Source organism: Lynx canadensis, chromosome A2, assembly GCF_007474595.2.
Source record: "Lynx canadensis isolate LIC74 chromosome A2, mLynCan4.pri.v2, whole genome shotgun sequence".
Classification (NCBI taxonomy): Eukaryota; Metazoa; Chordata; class Mammalia; order Carnivora; family Felidae; genus Lynx; species Lynx canadensis.
This window is the reverse complement of record NC_044304.2, coordinates 5648322-5673502: the sequence shown is the minus strand read 5'-3', so window position 1 is coordinate 5673502 and position 25181 is coordinate 5648322. Positions and strand designations below refer to the sequence as shown.

Below are 25181 nucleotides of genomic sequence, written 5' to 3'. Positions count from 1 at the left end.
GCTCTGGACCAAGAGCAGGAGGTGGGGGGTAAGTGGCAGCAGCTGAGAACATGAGGGCGGGGGAAGCTGTCCTGCGAGGCCTGGGGGACCTGCCCGCTCGTCCCAGGAAGCCACCACAGCCCTTCAACTGGGAGTGACTCTGGTGGCTCCCTTGCATCCCTCAAGTCACCGGTCAACACGAAGCCACCCCCCAGAACATCCCCCACCATGTACCTCCGCAACACTTACCTCTGCCACACGGGACTTTCGGTTTATTATTGGAACGTGCTCACACACATGCGTGTACACACACACACGCCCCTCCATGAGAGCAGGAATTCATCTGTTCACTGTCTGACACATAGCAGGTACTCAAGAAACATTAGCAAATGCATGTTCGATGACCTGGCTGTGACTGGGGAGGAAGGGAGAGACCTTGGCAGGGAGGGCGTGAGGGACAATGCTGCTGCTGTCGCTGCGGCAACAAACCAGGAAGGAACAGGAGGGCAAGGCCAGACACATGCTCGCTCGGCACAAGGACGGCACACCCTGGGCCGGGGAGAGGACTGCCCTCGATTAAGTGCCCTTCACGGTGACTCTCCCTTTGCTCACGGGGCTGAGGAGGCTGAGAGGCACCAGCATGGCCTGGGGTGGTCTGACATGCAATGCTTCAACTCTAAGCAGACAGGAGGCACCCCAGATGCCCCAAATGCACCAGGGCTCCGAGAAATGGCCAAGCCAATGGTCCCTTTGATAGTGATGGTCAAGTAAGGGGAAGATCCCTCGCCCAGGTGAGGTCAGGGAGGTCGCTCCCCCAGGCCGGGGGACCCAGCACAGACCCCGGGAGGCCAGGAACGAGGTGGCGATGGCAGCTCTTTACCTTAATGGTTTTTGACTGGAGCCGTAGGCCATTCAGCGTGTTGATCGCTCTCTCCGCGTCCTTGGCAGTCACGTAGTTCACAAAGCCATAGCCCAAGCTGTGCCCTGTGTGGGAGAACACGTGCACACTGGTAAACCGGCCGACAGCCAGGGAGGGTGAATAGGATCATGTGTGACTGGGCTCCAAAGGACAAGGTCGTTAAAAGCCATGGCCTCCTGGAAGTGGGGTTAGAAGACCCACGGTCACCATCACGCTTCTTTGGCCGACATGTAAATTTTCTACAATGGACAAGTGTTACTTTTGTTAATTTTTTTTTTCTTTAAAAGGGCCGTTTAAAAAGAACCACTGTGCTACTAACGGCATCCCGTGGAACCCATCACAAAAGCAATGATGATGATCGGTGCCCCCAGTCCCGGCTGAGATGTGGGGACTCCAAGGGTGAGGAGAGAGGACGGTCACGAGTGGGCGAGATGGGCAGGTGGGGAGAGCTGCATGACGGCCACCCGTCTGCGTCCAGGGGTTTCTCCCCTGCTTGCACCCCAACAGCGGGAAGGCTTGCTGGGCTCTAGTGCCACCCAGTGCTGGTTCCCTCACTTGCCCGAACACCTACAACCCAGCTAAAAAGCAGATGACGTGGAGCACAAAGGGAAGCTGGAGCTGAGGGAAGTCCCCGGCCGGCCGTGCACCTGCCTTCACGGCCCCGGCCAGGCCTCCAGGCTTCCCCTGGCAGCGGCTGTCATGTGACAGCACCATCAGCCCAAGTCCAAGGGATAACAACACCTGAGCTCTTCCCAAAGGAAGCCAAGGTTACGCGTGGGTGTCCCCACCTCTTCTTTGGGAAACACTGAAGTGGCAGGAGTGACCGCCAACGGCATGCTACGGGAGGGATGCAGCCCAGCAGGGGAGGGGCTGTGGGTTCCCAGGAGCCCAGAGAGCAGCCAAGGCCGAGGGGCCCAGTGGAAGGAGGCCTGTCCTTTCGCTACAGAGGACAGGCAGGAGGCGGCCCAGAGAGGAGAACCGACATGCCCACTGCTTACCCACCCACACGCCGTGCTGGCGGGCAGCCACCGAATGCTAGGCACGGCTCTGGGCACAGAGATAGAGTGGTGAGCTTCGCTCCATTCCTCTGGTTGGTGGAGGGCGATAACAAGCAGGTAGAAAACATGCCAGGCCTTGAGCCGCATGAGGCGGGGGTCTCTGGGTGCCGGCTGAACCCAGACCCTCAGGTGGATAATGAGATGTGGAACCCAGCAGAGAGCCTAACCCAGTTTTGCCACTTCTTAAAAAAAAAAACCCTAAACACTTTTATTTTTTTGCATCTAAAGAGAAATTACAAAGATAATAGAAAGAGTTCCCACAGACCCCATACCCCGTTTTCCCCGGTGGTAACATCTTATATCCGGATGAGACATCTGTCACAACCGAGGAACCAATGCTGATACATTACAATTAACCACAGTCCACACTTGATTTAGATTGCCTCAGTTTCCCCCCCAAAGTCCTCTTACGTCCCAGGAGGCCACACAGGATCTCACATGACATGTAATCTGTCACGTCTCCTTAGGTTGCTCTTGGCTGGGACAGCTCTCAGACTTTCCTCGTTTTTGATGACCTTGAGAGTTTCGAGGAGGACTGGTCAGGAATTCTGTAGACTCTCCTGCAGCTTGGGTTCGTCAGATGTTTTTCTCATGGCGAGACTGCAGTGGGTGACGGGTTTTGGGAGGAAGACCCCAGAGCGAGGGGCCCTCCTCCTGACATCGTACTGGGGGCTGCGTGCTGTCACCATGACCTATCGCTTTGTTGGTGTTGGCGCTGGCCAGGATCCCCCGAGGCCGGCAGTTCCTCCACTGAAAAGTCCCCCCCCTCCCCCAAAACCGTAGGCTTTGGAAGGAAGTCTGTGCGTGGCCCATGCCCCAGGAGCACCTCGCGGAGGTGTACTCCCTCCTTCAGGGCACAGCAACTACACAAGCCACCTGCAGTGCTGCACGGGCCGCTTTCCTTTTGAAAGAAACAAACCCAAACCTGCCCTTCCACAACCATATTTCTAACAAAACCCCATGGGTCTCAGAGACTTATTAGCTCCTAAACCCCAGAGAGCAAGGACCCCGGAGCAGCGGGGCTGTGGGGCTGGCGCCCAACTAGCAAGAAAGTCAGAATCAGAAGTTCAGAAAACAGTACAGAAAACCACAACTGGCTCCAGGCTGGGAACTTTAGGACCCTCGCAAAAGGTCCAAACTGCAAACATTAACGCTGAGAATGCAGAATGTCTATGGTACACACTCCTGACTGAACTCCAGGCTTGCTGGGATTTTCACTCCCAAACACCTGCTCTCCAACCCTGCTCTGCCCATCTGCCACCACACCCAGGCCATGGAGCCCGTTGGCCCGACCGCCGGATGGACTCTCTGCCTCTTCGGTCGGCACGACCCACACTTGTGTCTTCTCGTCTTTCTGCTCTTCCCACAAGGCCAAGCCCGACCCTAGACCACCTATCTCCTCCACTGCCAGTGCCACAGGTGGCCCAAGTCCTGCTAGGGGAGACCAGACACTGATGAGGACTCGCACCTGGGCCACAGTCCTGTGTCTCAGCCACAGCTGGCTGCTCTTGGCATATAAACATGGGTCCTGCCCGACTCTCGGGTCCTGATTCCTCGCCTCCCAGGCACTTGGTGGCCCGGCCCCAGGGTGGTCACTGCAGATTGCCAGTCTACCGAGGCAGTCCGACCATCAGGTGCCACCCCCAGAGACGGTCAGGACGCAGCTCCCCGAGCTCTCAGCAGCACGGGGCACGGCCGACTCACTTGAGGGGTCACCTCCCCCAGAACGGAGCAGCAACGCCAGGTTTTCTTTCTCTGGGTTTTCCTTCTCCCCAGCTGTCCCTTCCCAAGCTTAGTCTTCTACCCATCCCACTGAGATGACCCCCAGGTTTCTGCCCTTGGCTCTTGTGCCAGCCACACTCTTCCTGGGTAGCCTCCCAGGACAACTGCCAACGTCACCCAGGAAGTCACACACCCTCAAGCGGCCACTGCCTCCTTTCCTAGGCCTGCTTCCCCTCCGGTTCTCGTCAATGAGTTGACAAGTATTAAGTGAGCACCTACTATGTGCCAGGCCCCAGGCCAGGCTGGCCGGGGGGTTTGATGATCACAGCGGAAGACAGTTTGTGCCTTAACGGTTGATGGGCCAGCCGACGGCAAAGCAGCAAGAAACTAACCAACAAAACTGCCGCCCGGGAGGCTATAAGGAAAATTTCCGCGGTGGTGTGAGGGACTCATGAGTGTGAGGCCCATGGTGGACAGGGTGGTCAGAAGCACCCAGTGAGGAGCCAACACTTGCGGCATGACCCTGGGATGGCTGGCGGCAAGCAGCCCAGACAGAAGAGCAGGTGCCAAGCCCGTGAGGCAGAGGAGACTTTGGTGTGTTCCAGGAAACGAAAGGCAGCCAGCACAGTTGAACAAGACGAGCTGGGGAATGGCCCAGAGGTGGCTGCTGGGTGGGGGTGGGGGTGGGGGGGACAGGCTGCCAGGCAGAGCCCGGGAGCGAGGCTGGGTAGGGAGGTGCCGGGGGGCGGGCAGCAGAAGGCAGAGCCACCGAAAGGCCCACAGATGGGCTGCTGTAGGAGGGAGCTTCATGGGGAGGGATCTCTGTACACCCTGTTCTGGGCTGGCCCTGTCCCCTGAGAGTCTATCCAACCCTCTACAGCGGGCACCTGCATGCTGTGGGAGGGAAGGCAGGTGAGGAGTGAAGAGGAGCCCTGGACTGCACCCACCGGATGAGGCCACCGGCGAAAGTGCCTAACACAGTGCCGAGTCCCTGCCTCCACCTGGCCGCTCACCAGAACCCAAGTGCTCTCGACTTCGGCTGCTTGCCAGAATCACCAGAGCAGTTTCTAAAAACTATCACTGCCCAGGCCAGAACCTGAACCAGTATCAGCATGGGGGTGGGGTGTAGTAAGAGTGGGGGTGGCTTCAGCAGTTTTTAAAGCCCCCCAGCGATCCCAATGTGGAGCCCAGGTTGAGAGCTGCTGCTGGAAGTGGATGAGGAAGAGTGGGGCTCCCCGGTTCTGCAGACCCTCAATGGTCTATACTCAGAGTGGGCACCTGGGGGAGGCCCTCACTTCCCAAAGCAGGCCCCCAAGTTCCTGTTTCTCTAACAGGGTCTATCAGCCGTGCAGGGTAATGACACGGCTCCCGAGGGCCTGCCTCAAGCTCAAGGACCCAAGAGGTCAGGCAGGTGTACTTCCAATCTCCTTACGGATGATTCTCCTGTCCCTTAGACACGGTGAGCCTGCTAGAATCAAGGCCACGAAGACCCATCAGGTGCTGCTCCCTCATTTAGGGCAACGGAAGACAAGCCCTGACAGAGGAAGGTCTGAGGCCTGGTGGTGGAACAGGGGCAGCGCTCAGGCAGGGCACGGATCCTGCACAGGCTGCTGGGACTTACAGAGGGCAGGCAGGGCCTGCCCGGGGTCGGTGCTGGCAGGGGAGGTCAAGCAGACCCCCAGGGTGAAGATCTAGGGGAGGGGGAGGGGGCAGCAGATGAGAAAGAGAACGGCCAAGGATGAAGCATGAATAAACTCTGGGTTTGAGGCCAAGGGATATCCCAGAAGCCAGTGCTCCCCCCAGCTCACGCCATCCCCGCACTGCGGGAAGAGCTCGGCTTCTTTCACTTGGTCCTGAACCAGAACTGCCGTCCTCCAGAAAGCTTACATCACGGATGTTCAAACAGCCCAGACTGGCTGGCTGAGCAGGCCTGGGCAGGGCCTGACACTAGGGTCTCTCCTGGTGGCCAGCAGGCCAAGAGCCGCTGCCTGGAGACTATGGAGGCTGCCTCCTTGCGAGCACTACTCATGCCCTGCCGGGTGGCCTCTGAGCCAATGCTCTTCCATTTCCAAACACCACTCTCTCTAGACAAGGTTATTTATTTATCTTGAGAGAGAGAGCGAGCGAGCGAGCAGGGGAGGGGCAGAGAGAAAGGGACAGAGAATCCCAAGCAGCCAGCGCAGAGCCCGATGTAGAACTCGAACCCATGAACCGCGAGATCACGACCCAAGCCGAGATCAAGAGTCAGACAGTTAACCAACAGAGCCATCCAGGCACCCCTAGACGAGGTTAAAACCTAGAGACAATGCCCTGGCATCTCGTGTTACATTTGCCATCCACAGCAGCCAGATATAATGTTTTCATCCCTCAGTGTTTCTCAAATCCACCTGGGGTGGACAGCTGAGGGAGGGGAACACCCTGAGGACAGGCACTGCCCTGCAACGTGAGAGGGCCCGTAGAGCCCAGTTCTTCCTTTATTTTAAAAAAAATTTGGGGCGCCTGGGTGGCGCAGTCGGTTAAGCGTCCGACTTCAGCCAGGTCACGATCTCGCGGTCCGTGAGTTCGAGCCCCGCGTCGGGCTCTGGGCTGATGGCTCAGAGCCTGGAGCCTGTTTCCGATTCTGTGTCTCCCTCTCTCTCTGCCCCTCCCCCGTTCATGCTCTGTCTCTCTCTGTCCCAAAAATAAATAAACACTGAAAAAAAAAAATTAAAAAAAAAAAAAAAAAAATTTGAGGCGTGCCTGGGTGGCCCCGTAGGTTAAGCATCTGACTTTGGCTCAGGTCATGATTTCACAGTTTGTGAGTTTGAGCCCCACGTCGGGCTCTGTGCTGACGGCTCGGAGCCTGGAGCCTGCTCTGAAGTCTGTGTTTCCCTCTCCCTCAGCCTCTTCCCCGCTAGTGCTCTGTCTCTCAAAAATAAATAAACGTTAAAAGAATATTTTACTTTTATTTTTTTAAAACTACTTTCCTTTTTTTTTTTTTTAAAGTTTATTTATTTGGGGGGGAGGGTGCAGAGAAAAAGGGGAAGAGAGAGAATCCCAAGCAGGCTCCGCACTGTCCACAGAGTCCAACGCAAAACTCGATCCCACGAACCCGGTGAGATCACGACCTCAGCTGAAATCAAGAGTCAGACGCTTAACCGACTAGCCACCCAGGCGCCCCTAGAGCTCTTCCTTTTTAGATGTCTGCAGGGGTTCAAGGGAAGACTTCACAGCGGGAGGAGTAGGTCTTGGGCGAGTTAATGAGACAATGAGCAAGAAACAGCGAATGCCCCCACAAGAAAGAAAATGGGCAAAGGACAAGAAGGGTATTTTATAAAAGAAGAGTACAAACAGCCACTAGAACGTCACTAGAGTGAATGACCACCCCAATCAGATGTCATTTGTGACTTAGGTTGGGCAAGATGAGAAACCCCCCTGGCCCAGTTGACGGCACGAGTGTCAACTGGTGACAGGGTCCAGGAAGGTCCACACCCTCCCATCTAATGGTCCATTTCTAGAAGACCCCCAATGCGAACGAGCGGTGAGTGAAGGTCTGCACCAGGATATTTCTCAGTGGGGTTTGTAAATATGGAAATGTGGTCACAAGCTGCCGTGAACTCAGAATCTCCATACAACAGAACACTGTGCCGCTCTTCTGACGAGACTGCTTTATGTTCAATGATAGAAAAGCATCCACAGGTACAGGAAGAAAAGTTTCCAGCACAGCTTGAGTGGTGCAAGCCCATTTTTGTAAAAACACGTAGTTGCTTATGACCACAAATGTGGAAAGAAAAAAGTATGGAAGGACACAAAGCACAGAGCTAACAGTGGTGGGATTTGGGGTAATTTAAACTTTTCCTTTTTGCCTCACACTGTTGTTGTTGATATACGGAACAAAGGTGATTCACATTAAGAAAACAAAAAGCGGTCAGGCTGGCTTGGTGTGGAAGGGCTTTCCTACAGAGGGAACAATATGTGCAAAATCGTGAGACTGTAAGAGAAGGGTCTGTCTGGGGAGTGACAAGCAGCTCAGTCAGGGCTGAGAGGAGGGTGAGTGGAGAGCACAGCGGCTAGGGAGGAGGAGGACAGCGCCCCAGAGACCTGGGAGCCACAGGCAGGAGTGTGGGCTTTATCCTGACCAGAGGTACATGGCAATGAGCCAGAAGCTGAGTGAATGGGCTGGAGGCTGGGGACCAAGTGGCCAGCAGGACAGACAGTCCAGGAGGGTGGAGGCTGGCTCCTGGGCCATATGGCATCTGCAGAGGGACCAGACCCCAGGCAGAGAGTGGGACAGGGCTGCACAGTAGGACCAGCTAGGGATTGTGGATGGAACAGGGAGCAATAAATACATGTCCCCAACACGGGGGCTGGGGCCTGGCCAGCCAGAAACATGCTGCATCTTGGAAGCCAGCATGTCAGACGTTCCCAAATATTCCCGATAACCCAGCCACCACCCGTTCCTCGTTCCTCCCGTCACCAGTGCCTGGCCAATGGCTGGCACTCAATAAATATTTGCGGAGCAAATCAACGTCCATGCTGATCTGCATTTTTCTCCAATCGCTAGACCTATTCATTCGTTCATTCATTCATTCAACAAGCACTGATTATGGTCGTATCTACGGACATATGGGGTTTCTGCTTCTGAGAACCATACGGACCTACTGGACCAAAAAGTTCTAACTTCAGTACAGTGTGGAAGCCCACACTGCCAGCTGCCTGGTTGCTATGGGAACCCAGACCAGGAGCAGCATCTAATGCTGACATGGCTGAGCAGAGAAGGTGCCCTAAAGCAAGCAGGGCCAGGGACTAAGAGTTTTAAAGCAGGTGAGTGACAGGGTCACATGTGGAGTGTTAAAGAGATTCCTTTGCCGCAGTGAAGAGAACCATCTGGAGGGAACACAGATGGCTGGTTAAGAGGCCAGAACGCTAGTGCAGGCAGACAGTGATGCGGCCTCATCTAGATCTGAGGCAGCGGGTGGGGGCGGGAGGAAAAGGGGCGGAAGCACCCAGAAGGATGAATGCCAGGGACATGCGTCAAAGGTCATGCTTAGATCTCTGACTGGAGTGCACTGAGTGAACCTGGTGTCGTCTGTTAAGATGCAGATGCTGAGAAACAAGAAAGCAGCTGGTGGGACAGAGTCCAGGTCAGTCTGGAAAACCCTGAAGTTGAGGGGTCGAGGGGTGTGAAGCTCGGGAGAGTAGTTCCCCTGACACACAGGCAGCAGACTGAGGATAAAGTGAAGCTATGGAGGAGCGTCTGCTCTCCCCAGGACGGGCTTAGGGAGGAGCAGCATGGGAATAACCCGAAAGACTAAGTGAATGGTTGGGAAGGAGCTGCAGGAGAGGCAAAGCAAGGCCTCAGGCAGGTGGTTCGTGGGAGCCAAGGGGGAGAGGAAGCTTCCAGAAGGAAGAGGAGACAGTCCACTGACAGCTCTGTGAATGGGAGGGAGGACAACAACTAGTGGTGCTCACAGGGAGGAGGGGGAGGATTCTGGGGACACCCGGTAATGTCTGGGGCATGTTTCAGTTGTCGTGACTCAGAAGATGCCATGGGACATAGAAGGTGGGAGCGAGCAATGCTGCTCCACGTCCCACAATGCACAAGATGCCCCCCCCCCCCGCCCCGTCCAAGAATGATCCAGTCCCAAATGTCAGGAGTGCTCAAGTGGAAAAATCCTGGGCTAGAGGAAGTCAGAGAATCTCAGCAAGGATTCTCAAGGAGGACAGATGCTGGAGCGTGTCGGAACGCTGGTCAGGCGGCCCCAAAGAGACCCAGGCAAGCACGCACTTGCCTGGCCAGAGGCTCCTGGGATGGAGAAGTGCCAGGATAGAACAGAGGTAGAGGTGGCTGTTATTTTCATTACGAGGTGAAAGGCAGTCATGGGCCAAGAATGAAGGGTGCAGACGGGCCTGAAGTGGTTGCTGGGAGGGCCAGGGAGGCCTGTGTGGCAGGCTGAGCTCAGCTGGGAATTTGGTTCCACGGGGCACCTGTGTGTCTGGATGCAGGACTCTCTCCGGCCAGGAGGAAGAAGCCGTGAACGTATCCGTGTCTGGGGTTTCACCAGAGCAGCGGAACAGAGGACAAAGGGGCAGCAAGGCCGGCGAGGTTTTCACACGCTGGCGGCAGGACAGAGGTGGGAACACAGTAAGCTTTCCGGGAAGGTCCGGTCATCCAATTTAAGGAACTGCTAGCAAGATGCCGAGCCGAAATCGAGCCTGGGCTCACCTCCTCCACAATTCTTGGTACCCTTTACTTATCTTGCCCGAAGAGAAGAAAAAGTTTATCTCTGAACTGAAATAATTTCCAAATTACTCTTTGCTGCTTTTACCTCCTTCCCCGAACCAGCTCTCTCTGGCCTGATCTCGCCAAACCTAGGTGTTCCTATTAACATAGCTCACATTCCTTTGAAAACCACAACAAGTGAACAAAGAAGCCAGGTACCACGAGAATGCTGGCAAAATCGGAATGCAAGGCTCAGGAACATCCACGGGGCTAAAAATTCCCTTCCACCAGAACACAAAAGGAGAAAGGCAAGACTTGTTAGTAGCATAGGAGAATTTTAAAATGCCTCTGAACAAGGACTCTCTTATTCAGGATGGTCTCCTGAAACAGGAGAAAGATAATGGCTTCTAGAACATTCTAACACTGTTCAATTTGGGTACTAGCTACAATTCCCACTTAGAAGATATCTATTAAAATCACAGACTCTCAGAATTGGGAGAGTCCTTAAAAGACTTTTGAATTCAATGCCCCCTCTGAGGAACTAATTCCCTGTACAGCAGTCAGCTGGCCTCTCCAGGACTTATCCCAGGGACAGGAATCTTCAGGTTACCAGCAAAAGCTGAGAGTGGATGAAGTAGGACGATGCGTACCTGGGGTCCCATACGTTACTCTACTTTTATGTAGATTTGAATACAACAAGGTATTATCTTATTTCCGTAATAAAGGTTTGGTTTTTTTTTTTAAGTTTTAAATTAGTTTTCAGTGAGAGAATCATAGCCCCACAGCCCAGGGTGGCAGCCAGAGCCCTCCTGCGGGGACTGCCCATTGCTCAGCTCACCAGAGCAGAGAGGAAGGGGGGGGAGGAGGGGGGAGAGGAGGGAGAGGGGGAGGAGGAAGAGGAGAAGGGGGAGGAGGAGAGAACAGGGGCATGGGGAAGAAGGGGGGGAAGAAGGGGGGGAAGAAGGGGAGGGGGAGGAGGAGGAGGAGGAGGAGGAGGAGGAGGAGGAGGAGGAGGAGGGAGGAGGAGGAGGACAGCTCCCTAAAACAATGCTCCTCCCTGGGGACAAAAGGAAGGAAGTGCTTTGTAGCACCTGGTCTTTCCATGTTTTGCTCCTTGAAACCATGCTCTCAGGATGGAGGCTGCTCCATAAGGATGGCCTTCCCAGGTGTCTGCAAACCCGTTCGAGGCAACTAAGGATCAGGATGTGGGAGCCACCATCCTCACTTTACGTCGGGTGCCACTGAGGCTTAGGGGTCGCACACGGAGGCAGTGGGAGAGCGGGGTTTGCAGCCGGCACCCGACTGTACTGCCTGCCTGCTGATTGGCTGCCCAGCTCCGGCTCCACAAGAGGTCAAGCTCCGTGTGTCTCAGACGTTCCAGCTGATGTGACTGCGTGACAGCAAAGAGCACAGCCCACAGCCCAGGAAGGGCCACCCAGGGGGACGCTCCATGTTCTGCCACGGGCCAGCATCGCTTCCACAGGTGGGACCGAGCCGGGCCAGGCTGTCATTCTCTGGTCTCTTACAGCTCTGAGCGGTCCTCATTGCGGGGGTTTCCTCGTTTTCCCTCCCCTCCCACCACCGCACTTTGTATGTACGCGCACTCTGGCTTACGATGAACTCTTGGGAACCTATGTCCAAATCTTAACGCCAGGGCCAGGGCAAAGTAGAGCCTGAGATAAAAACGAAACTTCACAGCCATCGGCTCAAGGCTGCGGCCCCTTCTGCACCAAGGAGCACTGCAGAGCCGCCGGCCAAGGAGGCAGCGCCCCGCGGGAAGGCCACGAGCTCCCCTCGCAAACCCTCTCGGTTCCTTTACCTGCTACTTTATCCCGAATGAGTTTTGCAGATTCGACTTCACCGATGCTGCTGAACAGACTCCGTAACTCATCCTGGGTCATGTTCTGAGGGAGGTAGTTGACAATTAAATTCGTTCTCCCGATATCATCCCTGCAGTCTTCGGCCATGTGGTCTTCATAACCATTAGACATTGTATTTTTTAAAAATCTGAGACAGAGAAGAAAAAAAAAAAGTCAAGTAAATTCCAAGTGTCCACATTGCAGGACATTAAGGCAAAACACCGTGACTGGCACTTCGGGGTTTTCTTTTCAATGCTACAAGTTCAACTCAGGTCCACATAAAACCATGCCCACGGATGTTTACAGCGGCTTCATTCGTAATTGTCTGGAAACCGGAAGCAGCCAACATGCCCTTCAACAGGCGAGTGGAGAAAGAGACTCCAACTGTCTGGTGCGTTCACACAACGGAGTGTTATTCAGTGACAGGAAGAAATGAGCTATGGGACCGGAGACTTGGGGCAGCCTCAAATGTACATTGCTAAGTGTGAAAGGCTACGCACTGACTGACCCCAACTATATGACACTGCGGAAAAGACGAGACTCTAAAGCCAGTAAGAAGACCAGTGGTTGTTGGGGGTTAGGAGGGAGGGAGGGAAGAACAGCAGAGCACAGAGGATTTTTAGGGCAGCGAAACTATTCTGTGTGATCTTTTCACGGTGCGTGCGTGTTATCACACATCTGTCCAAACCCGCAGAACGTACAACACAAAGAGCGGAACCCTAAGGCAAACTGTACAGATTCTTTAGTTCTAACAAAGCACCACACCAACACAAGATGTGACTAACGGGGAAGACTGTGCGTTGGGGGCGGAACCTTTCTGCAACCCGAAAACCGCTCTAAAACAAAACAAAGCAGTTCAAGCTCAACCATTTCTCTTCCTAAGGAGCTTCTAAAAGCCTACAAATAGGAGGGCCTGGCTAGCTCAGTCAGTGGAGCAAGTGGCTTTTTTTTTTTTTTTTTTTTTAAGTTTCTGTATTTATTTTGAGAGTGCGAGTGCGGGAGGGGCAGAGAGAGGGGGAGAGAGAATCCCAAGCAGGCTCTGCACCATCAGCACAGAGCCCTGACACAGGGGGCTCGACCCCATGAACCGTGAGATCATGACCTGAGCCGAAATCAAGAGTACAATGCTTAAATGACTGAACCACCCAGGTGCCCCTGGAGCGTGTGACTCTTGATCTCAGGGTCATGAGTTCCACAGAGCTGACTTAAAAAACAAAACAAAACAACACCCACAAATTCTAGCGCCGTAACTCAAGCTCCTGTGAAAAGCGTTCGGGTCATCTCAAGAGCCTTCTCTCATCTCCGCGTGCACTACTGGTGCAGCTGGGTACCAAGGAGCCCGCGATGTGCACCTGAGCACCCTGACTCAGACGGCCTGTCTGGCCTCAGGCAGGCAGACGACGGCAATCTGCATCCCTTTATTCCGAAGGCCACAGCCACGGAACTGGGAGAGGTTAGGGTTTCTCCACCAGTCAGAGGCACTTGGTCTTCAAAGGCTGCAGGCTCTGGAATGCCCTCGGCCGCCCGCAGAAGCCTTCACTTTCGGCGGGAAGCATCACAGCACAGAGATGGCTTCAGAGCGGAGTCCAGATCAATGCAGCCGAGAGCACCAGGACGGCTCCTCTGGAGGCACAACTGGCCATGCGGCTGCCACATCTAAGATGTCCCACATCCCTGCCTCTAACTACGCAGGCACTCGCTCCAATGGGGCTGAAGTGTTATCTCTGAGAAAGGGGCCCTGCTGCCCACCAACCGGGAGGTCTCGGGGGCGGCCCACCCCTTTCTCCAGATCCCTCCTGCCCAGCCCTGCTTTTACGCTTGAAAACCCGGTGCCCGCTGTCAGGAGCACTCACGCAGCCTTCTTCAAAAATAGCCTTGCCTGTGGTTATGTAAAAACCTGAACACAGCTCCCACCTCCCCCCCTGAGTCAGCACTGAGAGAGGAGTTAGGTGTGGTGTGTTTTGTATTTTATTACTTTATTTTTTTCCTGCTGGAAACATTTGGCTCTTCTCTACCTTCCCACTTCCTAATTTGCTTCCGACCACACACAACGTGCAAAGTTAGTCCACTCTCCCAGCATTTCTTTTATTTATTTGAAAATGTTCTATGCTCCCTGTTCTCTATAAAATAGGTTAGCATCGAAAGAAATGACTGGAAAGTCAGACTTCATAAGATTAAGAACTTCTGTACGGCAAAAGACACCATACACAGACAAACAGCGGACTTGGAGAAAATACGTGCTACACCTATTATATTATTTAGGTCGGTGGTTCTCAGCTGGGGTGACCTGGCGCTCCCAGGGGACACCGGGCATGGTCTGGAGACCCTTTTGGTTATCACGAATACAGGTGGTGGTGTGCCACTGGCACCTAGTGGGTAGAAGTCAGCGATGCTGCTAAACATCTCAAAAGGCCCAGGATGGCCCCCGCAACCAAGAAACGTCCCGCCCCAAATGTCAATACTCCCAAGGCTGAGACCACTCGATTCAGAGCATCTACAAATTCATAAGAAAAAAGACACATCACTAACAGAGAGTGGACAAAGGATATGAGCCACAACTAATAGACGCTGGCAATTCAAATGGCTAATAAACCATGGAGAGCTCAATTTCATGAATAATGAGGAAAATGTCAAAAAAGATGCCACCTTCTGGCAGTCAGACAGAAGACCACCCAGAATGGATAAAATCCAATGTGACTAAGGATCAGGGGGGAAAACACCCTCACACACCATTGATACAAGTATATACAACCTTTTTGGCAGATAACCTGTAGTGTCTATGAAAAAAAATTTTTTTTAACTTTTTTATGTTTATTTATTTTTGAGAGAGAAAGAGAGAGACAGAGTGCAAGCAGGGGGAGGGGCAGAGAGAGAGAGAGAGAGGGAGACACAGAATCCAAAGCAAGCTCCAGGCTCTGAGCTGTCAGCACAGAGCCCAACGTGGGGCTTCAACTCACGAACCATGAGATCAGGAGCCGAGCTGAAGTCGGACGCTTGACCGACTGAGCTACCCAGGTGCGCCCCTATGAAAATTTTTAATACAAATGCTACCCTCTGATTCAGAACTGTAGGAATCTGTTCTCCAGGAATAATCACATACGTGCAGGGAAGTATGTGAGGAACCCATGATCCCATAGCTCATAAGATGGTAGACAGAATCGAAATATGAGTTAGAGAATGGTTAAATAAATACCAATTTTCAGTAGAAGGCATGGGACCACCAGCAATAATGGACTCACTCATGAAAAACTCCACGAATCTGTTAAAGCATCTGCAGCCACGAGTCTTTAAGACAGATTAGCGTAAAAACAAACAAACCAACTAACCACGTCTGCTGAAGACTGAACCAAAGTGCAAGGGTTAACTCTGAAAAATTAAAATGCACAAGGAAGTCTGCTCAAAAGGTGATTCAAACATTTATCTTCTTTCCTTTCTCCTTTCTCTCTCCCTCTCCTCACCTTTGTTCTGAGTTAGGCACCTACTGTTCTGCCTTCTCCCTCCCCCTGCTTTCACCAGTGATGAACTGGGCAATAATTACCCCATTCTCATTATTCAGAGTGGAGTGTCCTCTCTGCTTGGTAAAAAAAGGACTTTTTTTTTTCTTTTAAGTTTATTTATTTACTTGACAGAGTGCGTGCACAAAAGAGGGGCAGGGGTGGGAGACAGAATCCCAAGGAGGCTCTGCGCTGTCAGCACAGAGCCTCCGCCCCCCCCTCCCCGATGTGTGGCTCAATCTCACAAACCATGAATGACACCATGACCTGAGCTGAAATTAAGAGTTGGAGATAAACCAACTGAGCCACCTAGGCGCCCCAAAAAGATGACTTTCTAAAACAGTGGTTGGCAAACCATGGTCTGTGGACCAAATATGGCCCACCACCTGTTTTTACAAATAAAGTTTTATTGGCACACAGCTATACTCTTTTGTTTATGTATTGTCTGTGGCTGCTTTTGCACTACAGTGACATAGTTGAGTAGTTGTGACAGAGACCATATGGCCCAAAAAGCTGAAAATATTTACCATCTGGTTCTTTACAGAAGAAGTGTGCCGACCTCTGTTCTAAAATGTAAAAACAGAAAATTTCTCTCTTAAAAAAAAATTTTTTTATGTTTATTTATTTTTGAGAGAGAGAGAAAGAGACAGAGTGCAAGCAGGAGAGGGGCAGACAGAGAGGGAGACACAGAATCTGAAGCAGGCTCCAAGCTCTGAGCTGTCAGCACACAACCCGCCGCTGGGATCGAACTCACAAACTGTGAGATCATGACCTGAGCCAAAGTCCGATGCTTAACCAACTGAGTTACCCAGATGCCTCCCCCTCTCTTTTTAATATTTATTTATTTTTGAGAGAGAAAGAGAGAGAGTGTACAAGGGAGGCACAGAGAGAAAAGGAGACACAGAATCTGAAGAATCTGAAGCAGGTTCCACGCTGTCAGTGCAAAGTCCAATGTGGGGCTCGAACCCATGAACTCAAAATCATGACCTGAGCTAAAACCAAGAGTTGGATGCTCAACTGACTGAGCCACCCAGGCACCCCCAAAACAGAAAATTTCTAAGAGAAAATCTTTGTGACATTGGGTGAGGCAAAGATTTCTTAGACACCACACCAAATGCACAATCCACTTTAAAAAATTGATAAAGTGAGTATCATCAAAATGTAAAACTTTTGCTTTGCAAGAGACACTGCGAGGAAAATTACAGTCTACAGACTGGAAGAAAATAATTGCAAATCACGTATCTGAAAAAGGACTTGTATCCAGAATATACACTTTTTTAACTCTCAAAACTTAACAAGACAACAACCTAATTTTTTTTTTTAATTTTTTTTTTTTAACGTTTTTTTTATTTATTTTTGAGACAGAGAGAGACAGAGCATGAACGGGGGAGGGGCAGAGAGAGAGGGAGACACAGAATCGGAAGCAGGCTCCAGGCTCTGAGCCATCAGCCCAGAGCCCGACGCGGGGCACGAACTCACGGACCGCGAGATCGTGACCTGGCTGAAGTCGGACGCTTAACCGACTGCGCCATCCAGGCGCCCCGACAACAACCTAATTTTAAGGGAGGGGTAAAAAAAATTAAACTAAACCAATTAAAAACAAATTTTTAAATGTTTATTTATTTTTGAGAGAGAGAGAGAGAGAGAAAGAGAGAGAGAGAATGGAGGAGGGGCGGAGAGAGGGAGACACAGAATCTGAAGCAGGCTTCAGGCTCTGAGCTGTCAGCACAGAGCCCGATGCGGGGCTCAAACCCACAAACCATGAGATCATGACCTGAGCAGAAGTCGGACGCTTAACAGACTGAGCCACCCAGACACCCCTGAACTAATTAAAAAAAATTTTTTTTAATGTTTATTATTGAAAGTCAGAGAGAGTCAGAGTGTGAGCAGGGGAGGGGCAGAAGGAGAGGGAGACACAGAATCCAAAGCAGGCTCCAGGCTCTGAGCTGTCAGCACAGAGCCCGACGCGGGGCTGGAACTCACAAACCGCGAGATCATGACCTGAGCCGAAGTCGGACACTTAACCGACTGAGCCACCCAGGCACCCCTAAACTAAACTAATTTTAAAGATAAACAAAGATGTGAACAAACAACACACCAAAGGAGATATATGGATGGCAAACAGACATGTGAAAAGATGCTTGACATTATTACTTATTAGGGAAATGCAAATTTAAACTACACTGAGATACCGTTACTCATCCGGAATGAGAATACTCCCAATCCATTTAAAATGCCTAAAACAAAATAAAACAAAAGCAGGCAAACAACAACAAAACAGACAATATCAAGTTCTGGTGAGGATGTGGAGAAACCGGGGAATTTTCGTGCATCGCTGGTGGAAAATGTAAAAATGTTACAGTTGCTTTGGAAGATGTACGGGCAGCGCCTGACAGTTAAACACTTTCCGTAAGACCCAGCAATCCTATACTAGTCGTCATACAAGAGAAATGCAAACCTGTGCTCATACAGAAACCCCCACACAAGTGTTTACAGCAGCTTGATTCATCAACACCCTAAGCGGGCGCAGCTCAAACGCCCCTCAAGCCATCAGTGGCGAGACTATGGAAGGCTGCAGAATGTGGTTCTGCTCACCAATAAAACAGCATTCCCTATCCACGCAACTTGAATGAATCTCAAACACATTTCGCAGAGTGAAAGAAACCCGACTCCAAGGCCACATACCACATGAGACCGTTCTGGAAAAGGCAAAACCATAGGGATGGATCGGTGGTTGCCAGGGGCAGGGAGCAAGGGCAGCATGGAGCACACAGCGGGAGCACCAGGGGGCATTTTTGCTTCGTGGGGGGAGTGGGGGGGGGGGTGCAACTTTCCCAGGTCTTGATTGTGGAGGTAGTAACACGACTCTATGCATTTGCCAAAACTCAAAGAACTCTACAAAAGGAGCGAACTGGAAGATAAATTTTAAAAGATTTGAAGAGTGGACCTTATCCCCCAGCACCCTGACTCCTCCTGACACCCTGGGTGAGGCTGAGTAGCCCCTGCGGGCCCAGTTCTTGGTCAACCGGCAACAGTGGAGAAACGCAAACTCTAAACGCAGGGTTTCTCTCGATGCTTCAGGGCTGCCCCACCCTGCTCTCTGGGTCCCTTCCCCTGACCCTCCCAAATCCACATCGATAACCCAGCCCAAGCTAGCTACTGGCGAGCACCAATCACAGCTGGGCCTTCATCTCTGTCTGACCAACAGTGACTTCCAAGTCATAGCCACTTCTGGCCACCTCGCAGCTCACCAGGCCGTGCCCTCTCACTCAGCGGTCTCTCCACGTGGACTCCTCCCGGTCAACGCATTGGGCGTTCCCTGTCAGTGGTGTCCCCACGCACCGAGGCTCGGAGATTCATGACTTTGCTCAGGGTCAGTCATCCCGCTGTTAAGAAGCGGCAGGGCCAGCCAGGCCTCTGACGGTCACTCCAGAGAGCCTCCCATGGACAAAACATAAGGCCCTTCGTGATGGGGCCCCTGGCTCCAACTTCCTCCCCAGCAAGCTGCAGACCTTGTCGCCGTGTCTCTGTGCTGCTCCTCTTGCAGAGAGTGTCTGCCCTCTCCATCACCTCCTCACTTATCTGTGAAAAGTCCCCCCGGACAGTAGGTCGCCCTCGTTCCCTGGGCCCGTTCACCATCAGCCCAAACCGTTGTTGATGGGCAAATCACTCTAACACCTAATTATTTGCTTTTCACCCACATCATGGCTGACAGCCTGGGGGCCCAAACCTACAGTGGTGTCCCCTAAGGGCCCCGCCCAACCCATACTACTTGGCAAACTGTAGATAAGTCATCCAGGCACACACGGTGTGTGTGTGTGGGGGGGGGGGGCTGGGGGTGACGGGGGACAGACAGACACTGGGTCTCAGACCCACCTGGGAATCGTGTATTTGCCACTTGATGTTAAAGGGCGGGTGGAAATTGTATTAATAGTGTACTCATTCCTTCAGTACCTTACTTTTCTGGGATCATCCATCCCATCCCACAGAATCAAACTCAATCATGGGGAATAAAAGGGGAAACTTCGTTTAGCAAAGCAATTCCTGGTGATTTGGAAACGTTTCCAGTAACTGCATACATTACGGAGAAGTCCTGCTTGGATGATCTCTGAGAGTCTTCAGTCCCACTGCACTATTTTCAACAACCCTAGCTGTCCGTGTGACTCCAGCAACACTGTTCACATCAGTCGTATAAGCGCTACGTGCACAGAGGCGAGATGTGTGTGTAAAAAACTTACACAGGTCAAGCAGCAAGACTAGCTCCCATCTATGCCCCAGTGAGAATCCGTCTCACTTTATCCGTCTCACTTTATAGGCACCAGAGCAGGCGTGCTGAACTACTCCAGCCAGAGCAAAACTAGAACAGTCGAATAGATCCTCAGGCTCAATCCTGACACTTCACACATCACATGATGAGGCTTGGACTCAATTATTTCTAAGGTCCTTTCCAGATGTAAAACTCTGAGTTCTCCAAGGTAAAAGCCTCAGGAATGTAAGGTCACCCAGGAAACACTCTGGGGTGCCAGAGAAAAAGTGAACGAACCACCTGACCCAATTACAACTGCTCTGTGAGGGGAGGGCTTAAGTGAACATGGTACGTATTTCCTTACTCGCCACTTCCTGCAGCCCCTGGCGGGTAAAGCCACCTGACTGGGCCAGCCAAGGCTACGTCACAGCAATTACACATCCACCAGGCCGAGAAGCTCCGGGAAGCAGCAGGTCAGGTGAGGCTGGTGTCTGGCCCAGTCCAAGTGCTCCACAGGCCTGAGGAGACAGGATCGGCTCCACGGCCCTGCTAGAGTTTCCAGCTTCTTTCTGGCTGGTCCAGGCCACTCCAGGGCTCTCATACAGAACTGCAAAGCAACACGGCACGGCAGGAAGGACTGGCCTGCGGACTCTGACAGACCTGAGCTCCAGCACTAACCCTACTGTTAATCAGCTACACTACCGTGGAGTATGGCACTTCCTTTCCTGGAGCCTCAGTCTCCTTGTCTGCAAAATGGGGATGTTGCCGCCTGCTTCACAGCGCCTGGCACGCTTCCTAGTGCTCGGCAAGTGGCCACTTCACCGCCTCCAGGTCCACTGAGGAGCACTCTGCCTCTCTGCCCCTGGGATCCTGGAAGCGATCCAAACCTCTGATGCCATTTCTAATGGGCCGGGACTCCAGGGAAGTCACAGAGCTCACGACTACAGCCCCACACACGTGGAAGACCTGGCTGGTGGTCTATGCTCCCTCACCGTCAACCGCACACGCGAGCTTATGGGTCAGCTCGCCTCTCAATCTGCCCAATAGAGATATCAACCTTATTCTGACCCCATCTCCTTACTCCTACTTCATTAACAAAATCAAGGGGAACATGCGCCTCCCTGACCTCGTTGTGCCCAACCGCAGACACCTTTAAACCCTCTCCTCCAATCCTTGCCCCCCTCTTCAAACCTCCTCCTCCCCTGAATTACTTCCTCTGGTGGCAGGACACATGTATCTCCCAAGCCAAGTCTGTCCCCCATACCTAAGTAGGCACCAAGTTCTGCCAGATGCACATCAGTGATATGTCGCCCTCTCCTCCATCTCTCTGCCATCGTTTTTGTTCAGGTCCCTGTTATCTCTTGCCTAGACAGACTCCCAAGTGGTCTCCCTGCCACATGATTATTTCAAACCCAATCTCTCTAAACCCAATCAGGTCTTTTCCGTCCAAATCACTCCTCCACCTCCTGTCTCCCTACTTCTGTTCATGGTGACATCAGTCTTGCCACTGGATCATCCCGGACTGTTTCCTTCCTTTGTAGAGATGTCTTTCCTCCAGTAGAGATGTCGTTTTTGGTGGGCGGCTGGATCCAGTCACTCCCGAGCCCCCTCCTGGCCCTCCTTCTCCCAAGTATACACAGAGTGCCGAACGTGTGCCAGCCAAAGAGCAAGGTACGGGGTATATAAGATAAAGGAACAGAACCCATCCCAGCCCCCAAATTCGGGCCATTACCCACCACCTCGTACCACAAAAGCCTCTTGACCAGTCCGTCCATCTTGGAGTTTCCCCCAGAAACACAAACTTCCAAGATCACCTCTTGACTGTGTCCAGAAACCCTCTACCACCTGATCCGGACATACTTTTCTAGATTCATCTCCGAGTTCACCTTCTTGACCCCTCTGCCTGCCCAAACCAGTCCACTCAGGCTTCCGGACCTCTTTGTGCTCTCCTTTCACTCACCCGGGGCTGTTGGCTGCGCCTGAAAACTCCTGCCCACGCCTCTCTGATCACAACAACCAGTATGGACAGCAGCTCTTTCATCAAACACAAGAACCAAGCAGCAGACAACCATCTCTCTCAACGCTCTCAATGCTGTCACGACCCGCTGCTTCCCCCGGTTGCTACCTCATCTTCTACATCTATAAAGGTCTTTTCTCCCCAACTCAGGTGAGAATTTCCTCAAGGAGGCAATTTCTTCCCCTTCTCCCTGTTCCCCAGACAATGAGCAAACAGGTGCGTTTTGTGTCTTGAATCTACAAAAGTACGACCACTGACTTGGCCAAGGCACCCAGAGGCCCGGGGTCAAGTGGGGATGGACAGTTATCATAAAAGTGAGACCCCCCCCCCAACACGTACGGACACGCACGGACACGCACGGACAACACCTTCTGCCCCTTCCTGTTTTGCAGCATGTCCATGTACGTGCGTTCTATTCCAGTGGCACTTTCCTGTCTACGTCCACATTCCCAACCACTCCTCTTGCCTTCGCTGTTTCTCTTACTGACCACTATCCTTCTACTCGTCACTCAGGGAGAGACCCAGAATCGTCCACTGCTGTCCTCTCTTGCTCACTCACGTCCCACATCTAAACACCCACTGAGTCCTGTGTCTCTTACATACCCAGCCATGTCTCAAACCCATCCCCCCTCTTTCCCTACCACTACAGCTCTGGGCCACATTCACAGCTTTTCCTACATAGAGGGAAGTGATCACCTCCTGACTGGTGTGCTGGCCTTCAGCATCATCCCCCTCCGACTCTTCCAACTGTGAGCAGATCTGACTTCTTCACTTTATGGCCTAAAATCATCCATGGCTGGCCTACAGGACAACATCCAACCCCTCTGCACAGCGGCCGCACGAGTCCTCGTGCCCTGCTTACTTCACTCTGCTTGCCCCCGAATTACCAGACTCCACGTGGTTCCCTGAACAAACCAAGAGGTTCCCACTCCCGTGCCTTTGCAGATGCTGTTCCTGTATCGTGCAAAGCTGTTCCCTGTGGTCTGTACCTGGCTAACCCCTCTCCCCGCCCCACTCCACCTCCTCCAGGAAGCATTCTGTGATCTCCTTTGCACACCAAAGCCTAGGTTAACAGTCTCCTTTCCTGTGCTTCCACACCAGTCAGTATATAACTGAAACAATCTGCCCACACACTGTAATCACCACTGCCTCCCAGAGCCTAGCAGTGGAGCGGGAGAGTTGGTTAAAGGAGGGGAGCAGGACTCACTTCCCTTCTGCAGGCTGCTCTCCTCTGGTCTTCCCCTGACTTACAGGCTCTGGTCAGCCTCGCTGCCTCACTATTGCCACCTAGGGGCAAAAGGCAGCAACTGCACTTCCCCTCACCATTCAACATTCGACTCCATTGAATGAGATGGGGACACAAGCAAGAACAGTTGATTCTGGCGGGGGAGAGGGGAGGAGAAGGAGAGTAGCAATCAGAGGAGGCTTCAAATGGTGAGTGAGCTCTGAGTGGGGCCACAGAGCATGAGGAAAGGATCTCTAGGTGGAGGAGAACTGGGACGTGGCAGGCAGTGGGGACAACAGGCAGAGAGGGTCAGAGGTTCCGGTCCAGGTGCAGGTGAAATGCAAAAGGAAGGGAGGGTTAAAATGTGCAAGACCTGGGATCCCAAACTTTAGCTTTAAAGTCACCTACAGAGGTTAAAAAAATTAAAATTTCTTCCACCCAAAAACTTTTAATCAGGATCTGCAGTAAAAAAAGACAACTTTTGCTGGAGTATGAAAGCATGCAAATGGGAAGTGGGGAACAAGAGAAGCAATAAGCAAGCGGCAAAAAGCCAGTGTTTTCACAATTCTCTCGTTTTCCACTTGCTGCACCATGACCTCACACTCAGCACACCCCGAATGAAACTCTGCCTCCTCAAAACCAGTGCTTCAACATAAACATTATTTATTTCCACATTCTGAGGTATTCCTATATCTCAGCCTCTTTGTGGTCCTTGAGATCGCAAAATTTTGTTAACAGATCCCAACACAACACTTTCCACACAGAAGATGCTCAATGACAACTGGACGGAATTCTCCTGGCCACTTGTGGTCATAAAGGCAATAAAATTCTGTAGTTAGGAGTAAGGACTTTGAGTCTGAGGACCTGAGTTCAAATCCCACTTCAGCTACCCTACTGTGCGAGCCTGGTCAAAACCAGTGACCCATCTAAGCCTCGGTTTGTTTGTCCTGAAGATGTAAAGTACACCAGCACCCATCTCGAGGGCTGGGGATAAAGCTCTGTGAAGTGACAAGCACATGGCAAACCCTCACTAAATACTGGCGATTATTTAAACTTTACCTGTTCAGTGTTTCCCACACTCAGGCCATTGCTAGGAGCTTCCCACACTCTCAAATCCACACAGCAATTTTTCCACCCCATTTTACAGATAAGAAAACTAAGGCTCCCACAGTTGAATTTGTACAAGGTCTCGGGAGCCCTGGATACCAAGGCATCAGCGTTGTGGCTGGAGGAACTTTTAGTAAAAGATCATTTAGTCCCGTGGTGGTTTTCGTGTGTGTGTGATACTTTTGGCAACGTCTGAAGACATTTTTGATCTTCAGCACTGGGGGGGTGGGGGGGTGGGGGGGAGAGGCTGCTGGCATCTGATGGAATGCTAGTCAATAAATACTACAACGTGCATCCTACGATGCAAAGGACAGCCCTCCCCTTGCCAAACCAAGCGTGATAGACCTAAAATGTTAGTGCCCAGGTTGAGAAACCCTACTGTGGTCGGATCATCTTTCTCATTTTCCCACTTCTGGAGCAATGGCCATATGGATCCTATGTGCATACTTCTGCTAAGGGGCGGGGGGGGGGGGGGGGGGTGGGGGCTCTGTCCCTCCAGGGACAGCACAAGCAAAAGTTCTTCTCCACCTTCCCTGCACACAGTAGGTATCAAAACCCAGAAGCCTAGCATCAGAGGAGACCGGAAAAGGAAGAGCATCCATCCCCCATTGTTCAAATGCGTGCAGGTTGTGTTTTCAACACACACACACACACACACACACACACACACACACACACACACACACATTTTACAAATCCCAACGTCCCACGCCCCAAAAACAGCTTTGTTAGAGATGGCGTTCAAAAAATATTTTTTTTTCCCCCTAGGGTTCCCATACATCCTGAAGGGTATGCACACTTCTAAAAAGGATCTCCGCTCGACCGCGGTCCTCTGACAACGACCACAAAAGAATCTGTAGGATTTCCCCCGGGAGCGAGCCTGTGGGCCGTGACCTCTGCGCGCTGAAGGCGCTCACCCCACTCCCTCGCCTCTGGCTTCTCTCTCCCGCCCCCGGCTCCCCGGCTCCCAGGACTACTAGGGCCCCCGGCCGCGGAGCCCGGCCGCCAGGCGCGCGCCCACGCCGTGTCCCCTTCGCCCGCCCCTCGCGGCGGCTGAGGAATCCGGCCCGGGGCCTGTCGCCGGCGCCCACACCGGCCGGCCCCCGCCCGCCCGCCGCGGCCCGCGCGCGTCCCCTCCCGGCCCGGTGCGGCCTGGGCCTCGGCCGGTGCAGGCCCGCGGGCGCCCGCGGCCGGGCCAGGCGAGCTCAGGCCTGCCGCGGCCTACCCCGTCGGGGGCCGCCGAAGGCCCCCGCCTCACCTGGACTCGGGCGGGCGGGCCCGGGGCTGCTCCGGGGCGGGCGGGCGGCGGCGGCGCGGCGCTAACGGCTCCGCTCGGCCTCGGTAGCGGCGGCG

The 25181-nt window shown here is 52.7% G+C and overlaps 1 protein-coding gene across 1 annotated transcript in view; it reads right to left on the bottom strand.

Annotated features, from left to right (window-relative positions):
* ELAVL1 (ELAV like RNA binding protein 1) overlaps nucleotides 1–25141 on the bottom strand; it is a 42974-nt gene extending 17833 nt beyond the window's left edge. The window contains exons 1-3 of the mRNA XM_030298764.1: nucleotides 25087–25141; nucleotides 11700–11887; nucleotides 860–963 (exon numbers count right to left, since the gene is read on the bottom strand). Coding sequence (XP_030154624.1) covers nucleotides 860–963; nucleotides 11700–11871 — 276 coding nt within the window. The 5' untranslated portion in view covers nucleotides 11872–11887; nucleotides 25087–25141. The remainder of the gene's footprint in view (nucleotides 1–859; nucleotides 964–11699; nucleotides 11888–25086) is intronic.
* Nucleotides 25142–25181: the final 40 nt, after the last annotated feature.